Source organism: Pseudopipra pipra, chromosome 6, assembly GCF_036250125.1.
Source record: "Pseudopipra pipra isolate bDixPip1 chromosome 6, bDixPip1.hap1, whole genome shotgun sequence".
NCBI lineage: Eukaryota > Metazoa > Chordata > Aves > Passeriformes > Pipridae > Pseudopipra > Pseudopipra pipra.
In genome coordinates, this window is record NC_087554.1 from 42,794,846 (window position 1) to 42,814,671 (window position 19,826).

Here is a 19,826-nt window from a genome sequence, read left to right on the forward strand (position 1 = left end):
ATTCTTGTTTTATTAGAAAGTCTGTAGTTCAGTTTCTCAAATCAAGATATTCACTTGCTTTAAACAGAAGACAAAGTTCTTGGTTGCATAGTGAAAAGTTTATTTAAAGGGAATAAGTTTCAATATATTATTACAAATCAACCACAACACATCAAATATAAACAATACAAACCAAGTGTAGAAGGAAAGCACACTATAAATATAGTCTTCATATATGCCCTTTGGCAAGAGGTCCAGTGCCACACTGTGTTAAAATATCCTCTTCTCTATTTAAAACTCACACCTTGGGAGCCCATGAAAACCAACTGGTTAGCACTCAATTTTGAAATCACAGGACATCAAAAATATTCGCATCACATAGATAAGGACTGACAGACAGCCATCACAGTTCACAAGAACGGAGGTCTGAAAAAGGTATGACCAGCTACAAGATGCTCCCCAGTGAAGGACTATGCTAGAGGCTTGGAGCTGTGACTGGAGGGCAGCCTGCTTCCCTCTGAGGAGGGCGGTCACCAAGGCATCCTGGAGGTTGCAAGGAGACCATCTCCAGCTATTTATAATTTCCAAACGTAGCTCCTAAACTTCAAGGTCAGTACTTGGCAACGCCTCCTTAGCTCTGGTCTTTTGCCTTTGTGGCTGACATTCTACGTCTTGCCCAAGGGACTTGACTCACCAGTCCAGATGGGCTTAAAAACAGATAACCCTCACTGATGGATTACAGAATTCTTCCTCTCTCCCTGCCCAATAAAGGGTATATTTCTTGTATGATGCTTCTGAGAAATCAACATGTAAAATCCAGAATAGAATGTAGAAAAGCCAAGGGGAGTTAGATCCACCATCCACCTGGACTGATGTTATATCTTCAGCTGCAACAGCACCATTGGTTCAGAAGAAGTAGCCAGAGACACTTTCCAGGCAAATGTGAAATATTCCCACAGAAAATTCTCTTCCTTGCAATATACATTTGAACTCTGCAGTTTTATGTACCTTCTGAAACTTTATTTAGTTGGTATTTACTGCAAATCAATTTATTTAAATAAATGACGTAGCACTTTGACTCCTGCTAAACTCTCGGCTTCTTTCATAGTCTAATTAGCCAATGTTTTTAACACAATCAGCTCCCAGTTTTTCATTCTGCCAGTTAGGAAGTTCTCATTTGTCTACATTATCTACATGACATTGTCATATCAAATATTTCCCCAGATATGAAAAAGAGAGAAACAGTCTTTTCTTTCACACCTGTAGAAGGAAAAAAAACCAAACAAACAACAAACCAAAAAAAACCCAACTTTGTTGCTTTGGTCTTTTATCCAGCCTCAATATGTATAAGCACACACCACTCACAACACTGGATTCTGACATAATTTTCTTTTAGAGAAAATGATGAATGGCCATAAGGAACATTCTTCTATATCTGTCTAGTGTTCCTCTGGTCCTTGGATTTAGCATCAGCATATCAAAAGGAGTAGTCCTCTGGTGTTCCTAGATATCTGACAGCAGCATATGATTTTAAAAGGCAAAGAACATATGGCGCCAGGAAACACAAATACCATTGTATACTCATCTTACAGCAACAAGGCAGTCTATGAACAGCTTAGATCTCCAGGATCAGCCCACGGGGGTTCTCCTTGCCTGATCTTAGGAAGTGTCCCTCTGCTACTCAAATGGGCAGAGAAATGAGAAGAAGTCCCTTGGATTAATGACACCTATGAATCTGATTTCAGACATGCTCCTTGTTCCTAAGGCACCTTGTGATAAATCCTCTGTAGAGTGGCTTTAGTAGGGGTAGTGAGATAAGAAGGAAGGGTATAAGCAGTGGGGATAAAAGTGAACTCATTTAGGGATTACTTTTCTACCCTAATTCCCCACAAGAACAAGTAAGTCTTTCAGCAACTAGACATGTTACAAGGTTCATCTCAAACCCTACTCACCAGGACCAGCACGGTGATAACTGACCCACTGCGGGCCATAGATGGAGGTTACATCCATACGTGGTTACAAGGAGACAAGCACACAGGGCAGAGCCACAAAGAAAGGAATGTGGCTGCCTTCTAGACTCAGTGCATAGTAATTCGACTTTCTGAGCACCTGAAGTCAGGCAACTAAGCTCTTTCTCTTACGCATTTTCATCTTACCCGTTCAGGTATTAAATGGGTCCCAAGCATTAATTTGCTACAAGCCTATGTCAGGAGAACACGTATTATAGGCTTCCAAAGAGTCTGAGTAAATGTAATCAGAACTAGTGGTCCCTGATTTAAGCAATTTAAGTCTCTATCCTCAGTAAAGCACATATATTTTAAACTCCTGCTGCTACATTACACCTAAAGCGAAAAAACAGAGAAAACAATAGAGAGCTTATTATCTTTTCTGACATAAAAAACTCCAAGACAGTGTTACCATTATTATAACTAAACAATTATGCAAGCTAATTTTTATACAAGTCCTTTACTACAGGACTGTCTTATATCTCTGGCTAGACATGTAAATTTTATTTAGATCTAAATTATATTCAAAACAAAATGGAAAACAATTTTATGCTTTCACAAAAGCAAGCCCAAAATGCAAAAGAAGCTTCTTCCTCGATTTAGCTTTCTGAATTTCTACACACAATTACAGGGAGAAGAAACACATTTTAAAAAACCTATCTGAAATCTTCCTTCCACAAAAACAAAGAAATTTTTGTTTCCTGAGGATTAATTTCCCTCTCTGAAGTGCAACTGCATTTTTAATTTATTTTTCTTTCTAGACCCAAGGTCTAGTTCCAAAAGTCTCTATTTAAAATAAGAAGGGTTTCTATAACTGCCTAAGCCAGCTAGCAAGATTGAATACAAATCTGGGAAATACACCAAACTGAAAAAATGACACATGCGAAATAAAATTACTTTGAAACACCTTTGGGGTTGATTTTGAATGGGAATGGCTGCTGTTAATCACTGTCTACACAGCCAAGCTATTGGATTTATCAGAGAATTAATAAAGACTGCATACCTTCCAAAGAGGAGTTGTCACTTGGATAATGAATGCTATCTGAATACCTGAGAAACAATATACTTCTGTAATGTGGAGATTAAAGAAAATAAACAAAAAAAGGAATTATCCTGGACAACTGTGCAGCTTCTGTTTCCTGCAGATGAAATATTCCTAAAACTATCTTGTGTTCGTAAGAGATACCAGGTACGTCTGGTAAACTTAAGTAGTGAAACAACACATACTGAATGCTTTCAGTTCTACTGCAGCAGGCCAGTGTGACTGTGGACACATTGCATTGCAGACTGGGCACATAGTTATTGAAACAACATTCCAATTCAATGCTGCTTTTGGGCTTAAGTCAATGAGACCAGGTAGACGGGCACAGTTCCAAAAAAGTGACCAAAGCCTTACTAAAGGTTGGTCTACACTTTAGAAAGCAACAATTGAGCAATAGGTTTGCCATCTACAGTGCAACTTAACAAAAAACATTAACTAATGGCTTGAAAACTGGCACATACTACTTATGTATCAGTGAGTGAACAAAATTGGTTGTAAGGAGGCCTTATTAATTTTTTACAACAAGACAAAATATATTTCCAACCTTAATATGAGCAACAGAAAGACAGGAGGGGGGAAGTAGCTGTGAATTGGCAACACGGAGGCCACAACACAAAGAGAAAAGTTTTCAGTGGAGATAACCCATTAGCCTGCAACAAACTGTGCGGCTGAGGATCAGTAATTATGGAATATCTAATGTACATATAGGTCACAGTTCCCTTCATCATAAATAAATCCTAATTAGAAAGTGGAGTAGCTGCCAGATAGTGCATCATGCATTAACCAGCAAGGGCACACAGGGTTCTGCAGATCTCACAGCAAAGGACCAAAGGCAATCATTGAGTAGGGCAGTGCTGACAGTGTGGTCAGATTTAAAGGTCTTTTCATCTTCTTCTGTTTAGTGCCTAGTGTAACAGTGTGCTCTCCCCTCCCACTTTGTCTGCTTGAGCAATAGCCACCAGTGGTGGTCCTGATGGCTGTATCTGGCTTAAGGTGGATTCTGAGAAGACAGATAAGAACAACAGTTCAGGGTCTTGCTCAACAGCTAAGGGCCAGTTGAGCATGAGCCAACCCAAAACACAGTTTGTATACAAATATGACTATAAGTCAAACATCTTACTCTATAAATAGTGAACAGCCCAGGGCCTGTAATACTCTCCTACAAGGCAGTAGGCTGTGCACCAGGATCTCCACCTGAGTAGAGATGCCTCTTAGGGTTAACTACTCGACGATGAGAGATTCCTTGCTGTAATAGTGCTTAATAGCATTCTAAACTTTTAAATCTTAGCTGAGATACAGGATTGACTGTGCAAATAAAATCCTTTAGATGTAGATGGCTGGCCAAGTCAGGGACTAAGTCTGGATCCAGCCACAACCTCAAGAAAGGAGTTTAAAAAGCAAGGGGGTCCTTTCTGAACCTCATGACTCAGCAGAAGGTCTCCTTGACAGTTTTGTCTGACTCTGTCCTCTATGCAGTATACAATTAAGTATATCTTGCCATCAAATCTTGTTAAAGTATTGTCACATTTACTTATAGAATCATAGAAGTTTGGGTTGGGAGGGAACCTTGAAGATCATCTAGTTCCAACCGCCCTGCCATGGGCAGAGACACTTTCAACTAGACCAGATTGCTCAAAGCCCGATCCAACCTGGCCATGAACACCTTTAGGGATGGGGCATCCACAGCTTCCCTGGGCAACCTGCTCACAGTAAAAATTTTTTTCCCAATATCTAATCTAAGCTTAATCTCTTTCATTTTGAACCCACTCCTCCTTGTCCTGTCACTACATGCTCTTGAAAACAGTCTTGCCCCATCCTTCCATGTGGATGGATCCCAGTGCAGGTGGATCCCAGGTGGATGGACCCTATGTTCATATCACTTGGCTGACACCTCTGCATTTCTTAGCTAACTATATTGGTAGGAATAGTTGTGCAAAAATACAATGAAAATGTTCCTGTATTTATAGTGCTTCTAGAGGTAATTTTGGTAATTCAGATTTTATTAGCAATTACCATTTCAATAAACTTTTAATAAAGTGTTTATTCCTTTTATAAAACAGCTCATGAAAAAAAAATCTCACTTCTTAAAACAAGTAATTTAAATTTAGGCCATCTAAAGGCCTAAAGAACCTGGGGTTTTTCAGAATTTCTGAAATTTCTGTCTGAATGTGAATTATGGTACTTCCTAAGCTTTTTCTGCTTCATCAGCTAATGTTACAGTGTGTATCTGATGGAGAGAGACCATAATTTGTAAGATTTGAGGGTCCAAGCCCTTTTCCCTCTTTCTCCTAAGACTCACTGAAGCTGGAAAAGAAGTATAGTCCCATCTCCTGACAACTTGGCACAGTTAATTCCAGCACTGTGACCGTATTTTCAGAGACTGGCTTCTGTTTTTAAAGGCCTTACTAAATAAACTTGCTGTTCTCATGCTGTTGATATTTTTTACTTCCTATATCATCTATTTGAAGAAAATTATTAATCTGCTCCTCTACTGGAAGATTCTATCTGAGGCAGTCATTTTAAGTGGTGGAACGAAATAAAATTCCATAAACTTGTGAGAATTTGGGGTTCACAGATTGACTTACGGTTGTACCCACTTTACAAAAAGAGTTCCATGACAGGTATTGAATGATGAATGTCAGTATTTTTTCCAAATAAAAAAAGTAGAAAATATTGTAAGGAACAACCCAGTGAATTCTCTAAGAAAATGTAACTATCATTTTTTATTTCCTCTAAGAGTCCTACACAGTTTCACCACTGAGTTGCAACACCACCAAGTCTTCCCAGAGCCTGCAGAACAGACCGTAAGTACTCTGGCAATATTGAGCACACATGTACGTGGCTGATCTTGTTGCTCTAGGACATAATCAACTGTTGTATTTTATGTGCAGTGTTTCTCCTGGCATTGGCCCATAGTGTTCTCTATGTGATCATAAACAGTTTTTATGGTATTTTCCAGTGACTCAGTATAAAAGGTTCATAGATTCATAGAATATGATGAGTTGGAAGGGACCCATCAGGATCATCAAGTGCAATTCCTGGGCCTATGCAGGACACACCAAGAATCACACCATGTGCCTGAGAGCGTTGTCCAAACACTTCTTGAACTCAGACAGGCTTGGTGCTGTGACTTCCCTGGGGAACCTGTTCCAGTACTCAACAACCCTTCAGGTGAAAAACCTTTTCCCGATATCCAACCTAAACCTCCCCTAATTCAGCTTCATGCCATTTCCTCTAGTCCTGTAACCGGTCATGAGAGTGAAGAGATGGGTACCTGCCCACCTGCTTCCCCTCGTGAGGAGACTGAAGACCACAATGAGGTCTGCTCCAGGCTGAACAGCTGCTCCTCATACGGCTTCCCCTCAAGACCCTTCACCATCTCCACCGCCCTCCTCTGGACGCTCTTTAAGAGCTTAATGTCTTTCTTATATTGCAGTGCCCAAAACTGCACACAATACTCAAGGTGAGGCTGCCCCAGTGCAGTGCAGAGCAGGACAATCCCCTCCCTCGACCAGCTGGCGATGCTTTGCCTGATGCCCCCCAGGACACGGTTGGCCCTCCTGGCTGCCAGGGCACTGCTGACTCATATTCAACTTGTTATCAACCAGGATGCACAGGTCCCTTTCTGCAGTGCTGCTCTCCAGCCTCTCATTCCCCAGTCTATACACACAAAACACAAACGATCAAATGGTGTTAAATCACTGGTTTATATCAACAAACATACTGCTACTTTTCTGTTACAAGTGAAGAGCATCACTCCATCTGTAACATCTTCGAACTTGATAGACAAAAGATGAAAAAAAAAACCCAAAAAACAACCTTACCTAAGTTGCTCAGGCATGATTCAAGTGCTGTACAAAGGCCACAGGATAGTCCTTCATTTCATCCAAGAGAGGCTAAAGGAAGGAACAGCCCTCTCCAAGCTGCTGAATGAAAGAGCATTTTGCTCTGACAGATACCAAGCCCTACTGTTCTGTCTCCTTGCAAGATTGTCCTGTGCTTGCCATGCTTAAGTAAGGCATCTTTGCAGTTCCCCCCCACCCAGGAGCACACGCTCTCTCTTTTGAGAGAGGTGGCTGTTTTCTGCTCATCTCGGGGCCCAAAGCAGCAAAAACTCTTCTCCTTACCCTGACCAACTCTGCTCCATGCCTGCTCACTGAGAAAGCACTGCTTGGACCACAGTGGCTCTTTGCATTACTACTCCTTCTCCTCTCAGCTTGGGCTGCTCTACTGTAGTCTGTTTCTCTTAACATTTTGACCTAATAAGTGCTCTGGGGCAGTGAATAAGTAAGCAAAGACAGTTAAAAGACCAAGCTTGAATATGGAGCAAATTGCACAGCATTACAATATACCCTTCATAGGAAATATGCAGCCCTCCTACGAGAGCAAAATCTTTGGCATTAATTACCCCAAAATAATTTTGTCCATCATTCCCTCTCAATAGAAGGAATGGACCAAGTAAAGGTGCTTTACCTGGACAATTTAAAAATAAAACTCAGAACTCTACTAGGATCACCACACAAACAGCCATTTTGTGTCTCTTCAAAGAGGTATCAAAATGTAAATACAGCAGTATTCTTAGAAAAGAGAATGATTTCATGTTAAAAGTATTAAAATAAAAAACAGTTACTGATAAACATATTTTAAAATTCATCACTGACGGATTTAACTTCTTTCTTGTTCAATTCTGCCACTATTTGAGCAGAAAGTCATCACTAGTACCATCACGAGTCACCAAAACATGCCAAGGAACTTCCTAACAATACCTTTGCAACAGCAATAGCAGTTGACAAGCTACATTTCTCTGGGGAACCTTGCTACATATGGTTGTAATACCAGTGAACCAACATGCTGCTACTAAGAAACATTTCCTGTATATTTATTGGTTGTATTCCAACCACTTTGTATTTATTCTGCTTCACATTTAGATTAGAGAAAAAACTTTTGGTAGTCACTGAAGTTTTAATCACCTACATATCCCTACAATTAACAAATATAACATCCAATTCTTAATCTGTAGTAAAATCCTCTTACGGACTACTAGGTGTGCACCCTGTTCAAACAAAAGTTGTGACTGCCATTTGGGGCCCACCTTTTGTAGCACTGCCAAGCCACTGGAGCTGCTGGCCAGCTGCACCCCCACTTGCGTGAGTGAAGGAAGCACTGACTGCTGGTGACCGTAGTGGTGGTAGGTTACCCTGGCTGGGTGACAAGCCAGCTGTGCTTTTGGCTCATGGCAACTGACAGCTGCCCTCTAGTGATGCAGATGCAGCAGGAGAGTTGGAAAAGTTATTCACAAAATAGTAACAGATTATTTTCACTTCATTTTGTACCAGCACAAAAGATCAGAACCATGGCCATCTGAACCTGGCTCCTGGGCAATTACCAGCTGTGATGTAAGGGCCCAGCCCAATGCCTGCACAGAGCAGACCTCCCACAGACTTAGAGAAAGAGCAGATGCCTGGGAACAACCAGGCAGTCACAACTACCTTTCTCCCCTGGGACAGTGGGGAAGAAGGGTGTGGGGAGAAACCAGTTCATGTCTGAAGAAGAGCCATAAGAATTGTGCCTTGGTTCTGACGCATAGCAGTGCCCATCAGGCGGTACCAGGGCTGGGTGGCAGCCTGCTACACTCACCATTACCTGCCTGCCATCCTTGCCCCTTCCCTTTTCTTCAGCTCATGTAATAGACATGAAAGAACAGAGTCTTATTGCGGAGGAGAGAGTACGAGTTATCAAATTTCAGCAGGTAGATGCCCTCGCCTGGGTACTCATGGCTGCCTGCCTGCACCTCCCGATGGCTGTTCCTCCGATACACAGGCATGATCTCTCCATAGCGGTTCCGCAGATAGCTTTTGGAGCCCCTTTCCACATCACCAGCAGGGGAGAGTCCTGAATGGAGAGAGGAAATTAAGTAGGCCAGAACCTGTTAAGCCACTAGGCTGTCCAGAAAAAGACCAACAAAGCTGGAATGCAGCACAGACATGCAGCCATATGGAAGGCTAACTATGACAGCATTACCTACAGCGTCTCCTCTGACCTTTCTGCAAATAATTCCCACAAAGTCCAGTCTTCCTTATCATAACAAAGGACATACTAAGAAGTAGTTCTTTTGGGAATACTGATGGGAGAGTATTCACTTGCCTGCCAGCCTTGTCTCCTCTCCCTGAACTTACGTTTTAGACACCTCACTGCTTTTATACACATAACAGCAACCCAGTGATACAGCCCTGAAGCAGAAGAAAGGGTAAGCTCTTATCTACAACCTCATTGGGTTTATGTCCTCAATTCACTTCTCCAAGAGGATTCCTCATACAGGAACCTACCCCTCTTTGGATGGCCTGCAAAATTCAGACACCAACCCCACAGCTACACTGGTCACACATACACTGAAGCCGCAAAACAGGCAACATTGCTGTGTGTTTCACAAGTACAAAGACATGGGGAGCAATGCTTTCAAATGCAGTCAGAAGGAGCTACTGATGTACCAGGGGAAAAAAAAGAAAACAACAAAAAATCAACAACCAACCAACCAAAAGAAACCAACCCAGAAATAAAATCTTTTTGCCTCCACTGCACCAAAAATTTCTCAGTCTGAGAGTCTAAGAAAAACAATCAGGGTAAAATTTGAGACTTTAATCTTTTTATCAGCAAGAAGCTGACTGAGTGAATTTTGATTTTATTTTTCAATGTGCTCAGTTTTAAGAATGCTTTTGGAAAGAACACCCATTGATATATGCTGAAGCAGGCAGGGCTAAATGCTTTCTTATCACAGTCTAACCAAGAACCCAAAAGGCTGCAGAGATAGCAAATGGGTTGAGTAAACAAAGTAGATGGAAATTATAGCATCTGACAGACACTCTCAGCACACTCTCAGCAGCATAGAAATAAGCACCACAAATTAGCCTTTATAAGATCTGCACTAACCTTCAATTTCCTCATCCTCCTCTTCATCCTCTTCATCGCTGGATTCACTGACCTGAACAGTAATGGCTGTGTTAGTAACTGTGGTCCAGTCAAAATAGACTCCAAACCCAATGTCATAGTCATCTGTAGCAAACTCCCAGCAAATGCATTTCCCATCAGGGTGGGTTGGCACACGGACTGTCACCACTTCGCCTCGCTTCACCACCATCCGGCCATTCTTCTCCTTTCCCATCTTGGCTTTGAATTCCTTCATCTTCTCAGTGGTCCACATGGTGGGTGCAGCAAGAGGGGGAGGCTGAGCTGAAACAAGGGAAAAGATCACAGGCTCACCTGTCTTTTCACTACTGACAAACTGTTATCTGAAAACAGTGAAGCTATTTCTGATAAGGCCTTTGCATTCTGGGGTCTGCTCCCAGAAGCCCTGGATGTGAAGTTTTTCCACTTGCTAGTCAGGAGCCCAAATTTCCAGCAGGAATTAGAAGTGTTCCAGGACAGTCTCTGCTCTTCTCTAGCCAGGGTAGCCACTTAAAAAATTACCCAAACAAATGTTTTGCCTTCAGGACTCACCTTTCCTCTGCTCCCCAAGGAGGTCTGCAGTCTCCAGCTCAGCCGAGAGGATATCCACAGCACCAGTGTGATCTGACTGAATCATGACTATATCCCCTACTCCCTGAGGTACATGGTAGTTGGTTACCCAAACACCAGCTTCCTGCACAAAACATGTAAGAAACATTGTCACAAAGACCATCCTAATTAAAAAGTCTCTGGCTGGATTTGAAACAACTCATTAGTAATTCAGGCATCTTTATGAAACATAAATAAGTCAGACATGCAGAAGCTTCTGTTAGTGTAAAAGAACTGGCTGGCTCCAAGACATCTCTAGGCATTGTTTCCCCCACAGCACCAAAGTCATGAACTTTGAAGTCAAATACTGCATTAGTCTCACAAATTACACACCCCTTGACCTCCCTGGGAATCCTTGGGCAGGCACATCTTTGCATCTGCTTCAGAGTTAATTGTCACCCCTCAACAAAGCAACAGCCTTATAGATTTTGCTGACTACTCTTGGAAAGAATTCTTAAGACACAATCTCTCTAGGGAGAGCCTTTCAGCTCTGTGTGCATCTAGACTACAGCCACAATGAAACTGTCATCGCTGCATCTGAGTTAAAAGTCCATCTAGTTTACTAGGCCTCTCTCCTCATATATGCAAACTCACAGGTCCTGAGCTGGGTGTCATTTGCACAAGTTTTCCTGACTCTATCTGTAATGCAAACAAACTGGCTGCTCGTAAGAAAAAACAAAAGACTTTCAGTTTCCTCTTCCATAAATCTGCAAGAAGGGAATTTCCAGAAGCACCAGACAAGAGGCAGAAGGTGAGAATTACCTAGCAGCCTTATAGAGTAAAAAACTGTAAGGAAGCAAGGAGCAGCCAAACACACGAGATGGATTTTGCAAATCAGGCTTATAACATTTACTTCCCACTAACATATAGAAAAAAAATGTAACTGAATCTATGTCAATACTACTTTTATCTTAACATAACCCTTAGAGCCTCAGTCCCATAGCCTTAAGCACCCAAGTACGGTGGGAAAACACTCACTGCGCCTCTGTCCTTGCTTTCAGACATAAGAAACATCCACCTACCTTTTTGAGGGAATGGATTTTGTCAGGCAGCTTCTCTTCTAGTTCAGCCACTTCCTGGTCCTCCAAAGTGTCAGCTTCTTCCTTCGAATCCTCTGTCGTGCCTGCACTCAGGTGTGACCCAATCTGTGACCTTTCAGAGAAAGAGAGCACTACAATTCACCACTTGCACCCAGGGCACTGTCAGCAGAGGAATCACTCCGCTCTGGACCTCTAATTCAAATGAACTGAAGAGAACAAGCCTCTGTGGTCACCACCTGCCAGCTGCACAAAGAACCCTTAGCACCCCAGTCCTGCCATCTCTGTATGACTATCTTCCATGTGAGCCAGAGAGAGCAACTTCAGTGGAATACTCCTTATTTACTGTCCTTTAAACCGCAGAAATTCACTGCACTCCCCCCACAGAATGCTAGCTCACCAACACTGTACTAAGGGCAGACATCAGCGCCAACTTTTCTGCCCAAGAAGGGAGAACTTCTTTTGTGTCAGCTACTGCATGACATCTGCATACTCCATCAGAGGTCATCTATCAATGAAAGAACTCAAAACAGTTTTGACAGCCATCCTGAGAATGCCATCTATTTAAGTAGCCCATTATGCCTTTCCAAAAGCAAGCCCAACAGATACAGGGAGCACCCAGGTGTCTCTGCCATATTCAAATACATTTCCCACAGATAAGCAAGCTGTAAGACATACAATGGCAGCACAGTAATAGCAAAGAGGTCCAAGTACTGCACTGTAACAACAGGACATGTTAAAACAGAAAGAAAGGTATGTAGCAGGAAAAGAATGGGCAAGAAAGGAAACATCTTTTGCATTTATTCTTGGTTGAGGACTTTGTTCTAAATTATATTGAAAAAATGCTGCATTTTTTCAATAGGAAAGACTTATCATCCCAAATGAACACAGATGGATGCCAGCAGAGTGTCTGTCCTCTGTAACGCTCTCATATACGTGAAACTTACATGAGAAGCAACCTGGTATTAAATACGAATAGAAACAGCTGCCCTTTTGAAAAGCAAAGCCTTCTCACAGCACTATAAAACCAATGTCAACTGCTTTAGTCTAAAGGATCAGAAACTTGAGAACATAGCAGTAATGGAAAATATATGGATTTCCTCAAATGTCTCCTTTCAGAAACGAGAAATATTGTCATTAGCAAGAAAGCAAACTATCAGTATAGTGTGGAATAGTTAAAAAAAAACCAAACCAAACCAAAAACACGGTTCAGATATATTCCTTCCTGAATCCATAGAGAATACTTGAACAGGGCAAATGTGGCTCTTGTTTCCAAATCTTTACTCCCATGGCAGTACAGAAACATAGCCATTTTTTACTTAAATTCTCTCAACAGTGTGATTTCCTCTCCTAGAACTGGCACGATAGACCAGAAGGTCAGTAAGTACAATTCAAACGAGCTGAATTTCAGGATCAGAAAATGGCAGCAGATGAACAAGATAAGAAAAGAAGGAACACTTGGAGAGAATATTTTTTTAAAAGAAGAATTCTTAAGACTTCTACGCCATCATTTTCCAGCCTATTTGCCCCTTAGTTTAGTAGTTGCGTGGACTCACCTAGAAGGGCTATTTGGTCACTTGCTACCATAGATGCACACATCTCCCTCAACATAGGAGTTAACAGCTTTGGAATTTTTTCCTCTGGACAACACGGATACCTAAGAGTCTCATTGAAAGATTAGGAAGGGCTACACAGGCTTTACAGGCAGACTTACAAAGATAGAGTTCAGCTGATTCCTCCTCACACAACCCTTCTGGATCATCTCCATCCCTTTCAAAGGAAATCTAACTTAAGACAATTTTGTTAGGTAACTTCCACAGGTATCCATCATCTGCTCTGGCCACTTTGCTCATGGTCTGTATTGATCTCTTAAAAGAAAAACAGAGGATATTATAGGGAGATGGAAGAACTCATTTAGAGTCAAGAAGGCTGATACACAGGTCATCAGCATCAAGCCAAGATGGCATCAAACTGCTCCCTTAGTAAGTAGGGTAGTTTGTTGTAGTTTTTCTTTCCTGGATTTTTTTCCGTCTTTCTCAATGAAGCTGTGGTTTACCCACTGTAATTAATTCACACATTTTTGAAACCATATCCTGTGCATCGAATGTGTAATGGCAAATGAAACTCCACTGCATGTGTGCTTGAAACCAATGAAATTACTTGGCCACAAACACCATATGCCCAACAGATACCAACAAGCCAAACATCTGACAACAGGGTTGATATGCAGCATTAATGGCATGACACAGAAAACAAAGGATGAAGAAAAAAGCCAAAATATTGTCAAGGAAATGGTAAAAGGTGTTTTCTTGCACAGCCTCCATCAGAATTACAGACAGTGGGAATGCTCAATTACTAAAATATCCTTCAGATGGAACACTGAAAATTTTCCACTGAAAGTTTATTAGCTCTTACAACGGACTACAAAACCTTGCAGGGTTCCTTTCACACTGAATGACTCTGTGATTTGAATAGCTGAGCCATGAACTACACCTCATAAGCTTTAAAACAACCTTAAAGCCTGTAAGAACAGGCCCTCCCATACTCATTCTGGTATTTACTATCCCAAAGCAGACAATTCAATCTCCAGTCCCTTCCTTTCACCTGCACAGAACAAACTGACACAGAAGAGGTCACAGGGGTGAAACAGACTGTCATGCATGTGGGCCACAACACACAAGAATTTTCCTACCCGCTCTGCGAAGTACTGGACTCCAAAGAATCAACTAGCTGATCTGCAGGCTCTGTCTTTTGGGCTGAGTCTTCATTTTCTAACAACAAAGAGAATATAAGAAGAGAAGGTGAAATAAATGTTTCATGTTTATAATACACTGACAGGAGGAAAACCTGCAGCCAGCACTCAAATGTTGACAAGGTCACAGCTGTGGAACAAAGAGCTGTGCCAACCAGTTTTTCGTGTTATGAGCTGTATCTAGCACCTTGCAGAACAAAGATTTTTAATTGCCTCAACCCTAGGAAAGGGAGAACAAAAACCTATGCATGTTTTTGGTACAGACCCATTCTCAGAAGCAGGATTCACTCAGGAACCACCAATCCCAGCTTCAGAAGGACATAACAAGGCCAAATTTCATCACGTAAAACTGAGCTGACAAAGCCCTCGAAAAAGCAAACATGCAGTGGTTCCCACAGGGCACTGACAAGATGGAAATTCCCAGGCCCCTGCTAAAAGGACTGTCTATAAAGATGGCTCCTGATCTCCCCCGAGTCTCCTGAACTGAGGGAAAGCTCTGTTCCCCCCACGACTGCGGTACATGCTCCACAGCCCTTCTGCCCGATTGCATTAAGGCAGCGAACCGGGCACGGACAAGTTCCAGCTGTCGCAGGTCGCCGATGATGCCCCTTGGAGCCGCTGGCCCTTCCCAAGAGCCAGCTGGAGCTGGGAGGCACCTCTAGCCCGGGGCCCCGCGCCCGCGGCAGAGACCGCACGGCGGGGGCAGCCCGGCTCAGGCGGGACGGGGTCTGTTTCGCCGGGGAAAGCACAAACCTCCATCAATCCTCGCTCTCCCCCCCGCAGGGGGGGAACGCCAGGAACTCCAGCTGCAGTCCCAGGCGCCCGAGCGCAGGTGTGGCGGCAGGGGAGCAGGTGAGCTCGGCAGTCCAGGTGCGCCCGGAGACCACAGAGCCATCCGAGAGGTCTGCCAGCGCGGAAATTCGGCTTCTCCGCGAGAAACGAGGGAGTTTGCTTTCCACCCTCCCCGTAAGGCCAAAGCTAAAATACGCGCCGGCAGGCTGCCCCTTCCCCTACCCAGCCCGTACCTGCGGGGCCCCGGGACGCGGTGCCGCCACCCGGGGGCTCGAAGCGGGAGCCGGCGGCGGTGGAGACCGCGGCCGACATAGGCACGGCTCGGCGGGACGGCGGAATCACCCGAGCGGGGCCGAACCGCGGCGGTCGGCCCGGCGGAAACACCCGAGCGAGGCGGCGGAAACACCCGAGCGGGGCGTGAGATCCCGGCAGGAGGGAGATGGTGGCGCCTTGGTGCTCATCCCTCAGCCTCCCCCCTCGGCAACGCAGCCAATCAGCATCTAGTTCTGCAGAGCCGTGGGGCGCGGGCGGCGTTGCAGGCTGACAGCGCGGAGGGGGTGGCGGAGGGGAGAACGGGGTGCGCCTCCGGGAAGTGGCGGTTACCATGGTAACGGATCTCGGAAAGACGCCGGGGCGGCCTGGGGAAGAAGCTGATGGAGCCGCGCCCGGGGCCCGAGGGGCCGGAGCCTGAGCCCGAGCTCCAGGGTGCGGGAGTGTCGCGGTCCGCCTGCCCCTTCTTGACCTGGAGTGCTGAGGAGGTGGCGGAGTGGGTGGCACACCTCGGCTTCCCCCAGTACGAGGTGCGGGGCTGCCCCCGCCCTGAGCGCCCCCTGCACCGATGGCCCTGAGCTCTGTGTGTGTGTGTGTGTGTGTGTGCGTGTGTGTGTGTGCGTGTGAGCTGCAAGAGGGGCGGCAGTGGCAGAGGGCGACCCGCCTCTCCCTCCGCTCCCCTGCCCAGGAATGCTTCAGGGCCAACGGCATCACCGGCCGCCGCCTCGTCCTCGCCAACTGCTCCAACCTGCCCGCCATGGGCGTCACGGACTTCTGCCACATGCAGGTGCGCCTGGCGGCTCCCGGGGCTCCCTCAGCCCCCTGACCCCCCTCGCTGACCCTTATCGCTGAGAAGCAGGCTGGGCCATGGCCTGCCTGCCCAGGCAGATCGTGGATTCGAAGAGTGAGCCTGGAACTGGACAACCAAACTTGTTCAGCCAAACAGTCACATTTTTAGTCTTTTCAAGTACAGATCTTTAACTGGCCACAGCTGGGGCACCAGAAGTGCACCAGGAGTACTTGGCCTTTCTTTAAGCCTATGTTGTTCCCCTGGGCTCATAAAATTGCTTAGCAAGATGCACACACCTTTTTTAGATACCACTTCGAATTTTTTTTAGTAATTTTCCACTTGCTCATTTGTAGAACTTCTGAAAATCTAGTCAGATTTAACCTGCAGCAATTGAGCCACTGATCTCAAGCAGCAAAAAGGCCACTCATTTTTACTTCCTTGTTTTGGCCATTTTCTTTTCAAACCTGCATATTTTTTTAACAGACACTGATGGCTAAGAACTGACTTTGGGGGTTACAATATGGCCTTCCAGAGCTTCCTAAAGATTCAGAAAATCAACAAGTTGACTTAAATTTCATAACCCTTCTTCCCTTCCCTAATGGAAACCTCAGAGGGACTTGGGGCTGCATTTACAGAGCCAAACTGTCTGCTTTGCATCATAATTTGATGTTACTTTCCCCAGAAGACCTAGGTAGAAGTTCAAATAACCTGGAAGAGAGAAAAATCTTTATGCTCCAATGACTAGAGTATTAGCACCGTTTCATTTGTTCTTGAGCACCAAAATGCTATTTCACTACCGTCCTGCCTGGCTGCACAATCTTAACTGTTTGAAACTATATATGCCACCAAAAAGACTGACTAGAGCCATGAGTTTGCCTGCTGCTTTGAGAGGAAAGCATCAATTTACAACACTTAGTTTTTCAGACAGCAGCCCTTCAAGAATATTTCAGGTACAAGCAGATAGAGCCTTTATAGTCATTTGTGCTTACCAAAGGTGGCAAGAACTTTATAGCCTTTGTAAGCCTCACCCTCATATTGGGATATAGGGATTGTGTATGATGGTAATGCAACTGTTGAGAAATACTTAGCCGTGGGTTAAAGGTACCAACTGTAACCTTCCTCCTGTAGGAACTGAAATTCCTCAGGATAAATGATAGCCAGCATAGTGCAGCAAGCTTGGAAATGAGACTGTCTCTGTAATGTTTTCCAAAGCTTGCAAGTAAACTGGGAACATCTCACAGACTTCAGTGGAACCGAGATGTTCTTGAAGGTTATGCCTTATCCTGTTAGTTATTTGTGTTTTAAAGAACTTTTCTGTGATGAAATCCAAGCATGCAGAGCTCTGCAGGACATGGCCCTGTGAGTCTTTCAGGAAGTGTGCACTAGAGCAGGTGAAACCTTAAGGCCATCACTTCCCAACAAGAAATATAAACTAAAGGCTGTGAGCAGTTGAAACTGATACAGTTACTATAGAAATAAAAGTGATAGCATCAGCTCAGTGAGACAGAAACTGTTTGCAGTTTAGGGGAAATGGCAATTTGGTAGAGAACTACACAACTAATTAGGTGGAAGCTATGCAGCATGGACAAGTGACATTACTGCTGGTTTTAATCCCACTGTACTGGTATTTTATATATCAAAACCACTGAAGATACCAGTCTGGTGTTCTTTTGTTATCACACAAAGTAGGGTACTACTCTTCAGAGTCAAGCCCAAGTTGGGAGAAGATTTTAAGCAAATACTGTGAAAAATCAGTAAAACCTTGAGAATTGTATTTTGAAGCTTCAGTCGAATCAGATGGTTACATTCTCAGAAGTGACTTCAAAAATAATGGCAAGGCTCTGTTCACTGACAGTTCCAGGTCTAGCTGGCTCACACAGCCATTTTCTTAATGAGCAATATGACTTACTGCTAATTAGTTTTTACTCTTGTGTTTAGACTCTGCTGTTGACATTATAACAACAAACAGCAATGATTTTGAAATAAGCAGGAGAGATTGCAGCTCATTCACCTATAACTTGTTTGTTCTTCAAGTGCAAAGAGGAAAGTGGAGCTATTTATGCCACTAAGAGACCAGATGTGATGTCATCCCCCACAGTAATTCTGGAGAAAAAGGGATCTCCTCTGCTTTTACAATGTCACATGGGGCTTATGGGTTCAGATCCCTCTTGTGTTGCAACTTCAAGTGTGAAACTGTTCCAAAATTCAGAAATTCAGTTCTTTTTCCTGCTGCTCTGACACAGAATGTATAGTTTTATCTGTTGCCCTGTGAAATGAGAATTTGTGGCATTTTATCTTGTATTTCAGGAAATTTCACGACATGTGCGAGAGTTGCTGGGGATTGAGGAGCCTCTCTTCAGCAGATCAATTGCCCTCCCATACAGAGACAACATGGGTCTCTTCCTAGAGAGAAAGTCTCGAACAGGAAAGAAAGCAGATGCCCTCACTTTCACAGAGTTTATTGAAAAAGCAGGACTGGAGTCCTATACTACAGTTCCTCCTTTGCCACAGTCCCAGACCACAGTAGAAGCGGATACAGTTCCTTCTTTGGAAGGATCCCAGACCGAGGTGGGAGCGGATGCTCTCCCTGTCTCGCAGGACACCCAGAGGCAGAATTAGAGACTCAGGCTGCACTTCCGCCTCGTAAGAAGCCCAGCAGTAGCAGCAGACTAGACCCTTATTACCTTGCAGATTGTCCAAGGAGGTGCAGTTCCGCCTTTTCCCAATTATAGAAAAGGCCACTGCAGCTCTTAAACATTTGATTAGACCAAACACATCCCCACATTGTCTCTTTCCTGCAATCCTTCATTTGCTTATAGGAACCAAGTGAAGCAGAAGCTCTAGGTCAGACCACTGTGTCTTTCACTTCTTCACAGTTGATTAAAAAGACCAAAAAACAATCATATGCATATTTTAACCACAAGTGATTGACGACAACTTGCCAGATGCTCAAGTGAATAGATTTCTCCCAGTCTTTAGTGCTGGCAGACTGGGCTCACTTTGAAGCCCAGGTGTATGTTATTGTATGTATGGCACATACAATAACAGGCATAACAGGTGTGGCTACAGCTGCTATCAGCCATCATAATTAAGTGAGGGGCCTCGTTGCAATGTGCACAACTAGTCCCTGGCCTCACCACAGAAATTATTTCCTGTGAGGCAAAACCGGGTAGGCAGTGTCTTACCATGGTAAACAGTACTGAAACACGATAGATGGTGGCAAGAAGCATGAGAGAATACTGTAAGCTGGACCAGAGAATTTAGGGAATAAAGCTTGCTTTTTCCTGGGTGGATTTGGGCAGATTGACCAGTTACTTCCTTTTTCCTTGAATGATATATCACATAGTCTGTGGTGGTGAGGGTGGAGTGCATTATTACCAGCAAGGAAGTAGAAGTAAGTGCTGATTAAAGCCTGGCTCAACAGAAAGAATGCTCCTGACTAAATCATTAGTATGTTGCCAGGATTCAATGGCTTTATTGAGATTCCCCCATGGGGATTAAAAAAATAAAAGGATAAAAAAAGACTGGGCCCGATCCTGTTTAGTTTGTTACACCAAAGCAGTAGTCACTACAAAATATATGTAATTTTTTCTGTAATTCAGTTTTC

The 19,826-nt window shown here is 43.9% G+C and overlaps 2 protein-coding genes across 3 annotated transcripts; one reads left to right on the forward strand and one right to left on the reverse strand.

The window, feature by feature from the left end:
- Window positions 1-76: 76 nt before the first annotated feature.
- Window positions 77-15,726, reverse strand: TMED8 (transmembrane p24 trafficking protein family member 8). 2 transcript variants are annotated; one of them, XM_064658848.1, is made up of 6 exons: window positions 15,393-15,726; window positions 14,308-14,386; window positions 11,601-11,730; window positions 10,522-10,663; window positions 9,955-10,254; window positions 77-8,919 (listed from the first exon to the last, which is right to left on the reverse strand). In XM_064658848.1, exons 1-6 carry the CDS (start codon window positions 15,469-15,471, stop codon window positions 8,702-8,704), a joined length of 948 nt encoding a protein of 315 aa, XP_064514918.1. In that variant the 5' UTR covers window positions 15,472-15,726; the 3' UTR covers window positions 77-8,701. The 2 variants fall into 2 exon arrangements, with proteins under 2 accessions (XP_064514918.1, XP_064514917.1); XM_064658847.1 differs by lacking the exon at window positions 15,393-15,726 and adding an exon at window positions 15,121-15,307.
- A 46-nt stretch (window positions 15,727-15,772) lies between these two features.
- Window positions 15,773-19,512, forward strand: SAMD15 (sterile alpha motif domain containing 15). The gene is made up of 3 exons (XM_064658855.1): window positions 15,773-15,959; window positions 16,118-16,216; window positions 18,527-19,512. Exons 1-3 carry the CDS (start codon window positions 15,813-15,815, stop codon window positions 18,836-18,838), a joined length of 558 nt encoding a protein of 185 aa, XP_064514925.1. The 5' UTR covers window positions 15,773-15,812; the 3' UTR covers window positions 18,839-19,512.
- Window positions 19,513-19,826: the final 314 nt, after the last annotated feature.

Excerpts from the sequence above, each read along its gene's own strand:
- TMED8 (XM_064658847.1), bottom strand. The coding sequence starts at position 15,262 with ATGGCTCTGTGGTCTCCGGGCGCACCTGGACTGCCGAGCTCACCTGCT. Across the intron at positions 14,387-15,120 it reads GAGAGCGAGGATTGATGGAG|AAAATGAAGACTCAGCCCAA; the intron begins GTTTGTGCTTTC and ends CTTTGTTGTTAG. Across the intron at positions 10,255-10,521 it reads CCTTGGGGAGCAGAGGAAAG|CTCAGCCTCCCCCTCTTGCT; the intron begins GTGAGTCCTGAA and ends CCCTTGTTTCAG.
- SAMD15 (XM_064658855.1), top strand. The coding sequence starts at position 15,813 with ATGGAGCCGCGCCCGGGGCCCGAGGGGCCGGAGCCTGAGCCCGAGCTC. Across the intron at positions 15,960-16,117 it reads TCGGCTTCCCCCAGTACGAG|GAATGCTTCAGGGCCAACGG; the intron begins GTGCGGGGCTGC and ends TCCCCTGCCCAG. Across the intron at positions 16,217-18,526 it reads CGGACTTCTGCCACATGCAG|GAAATTTCACGACATGTGCG; the intron begins GTGCGCCTGGCG and ends CTTGTATTTCAG.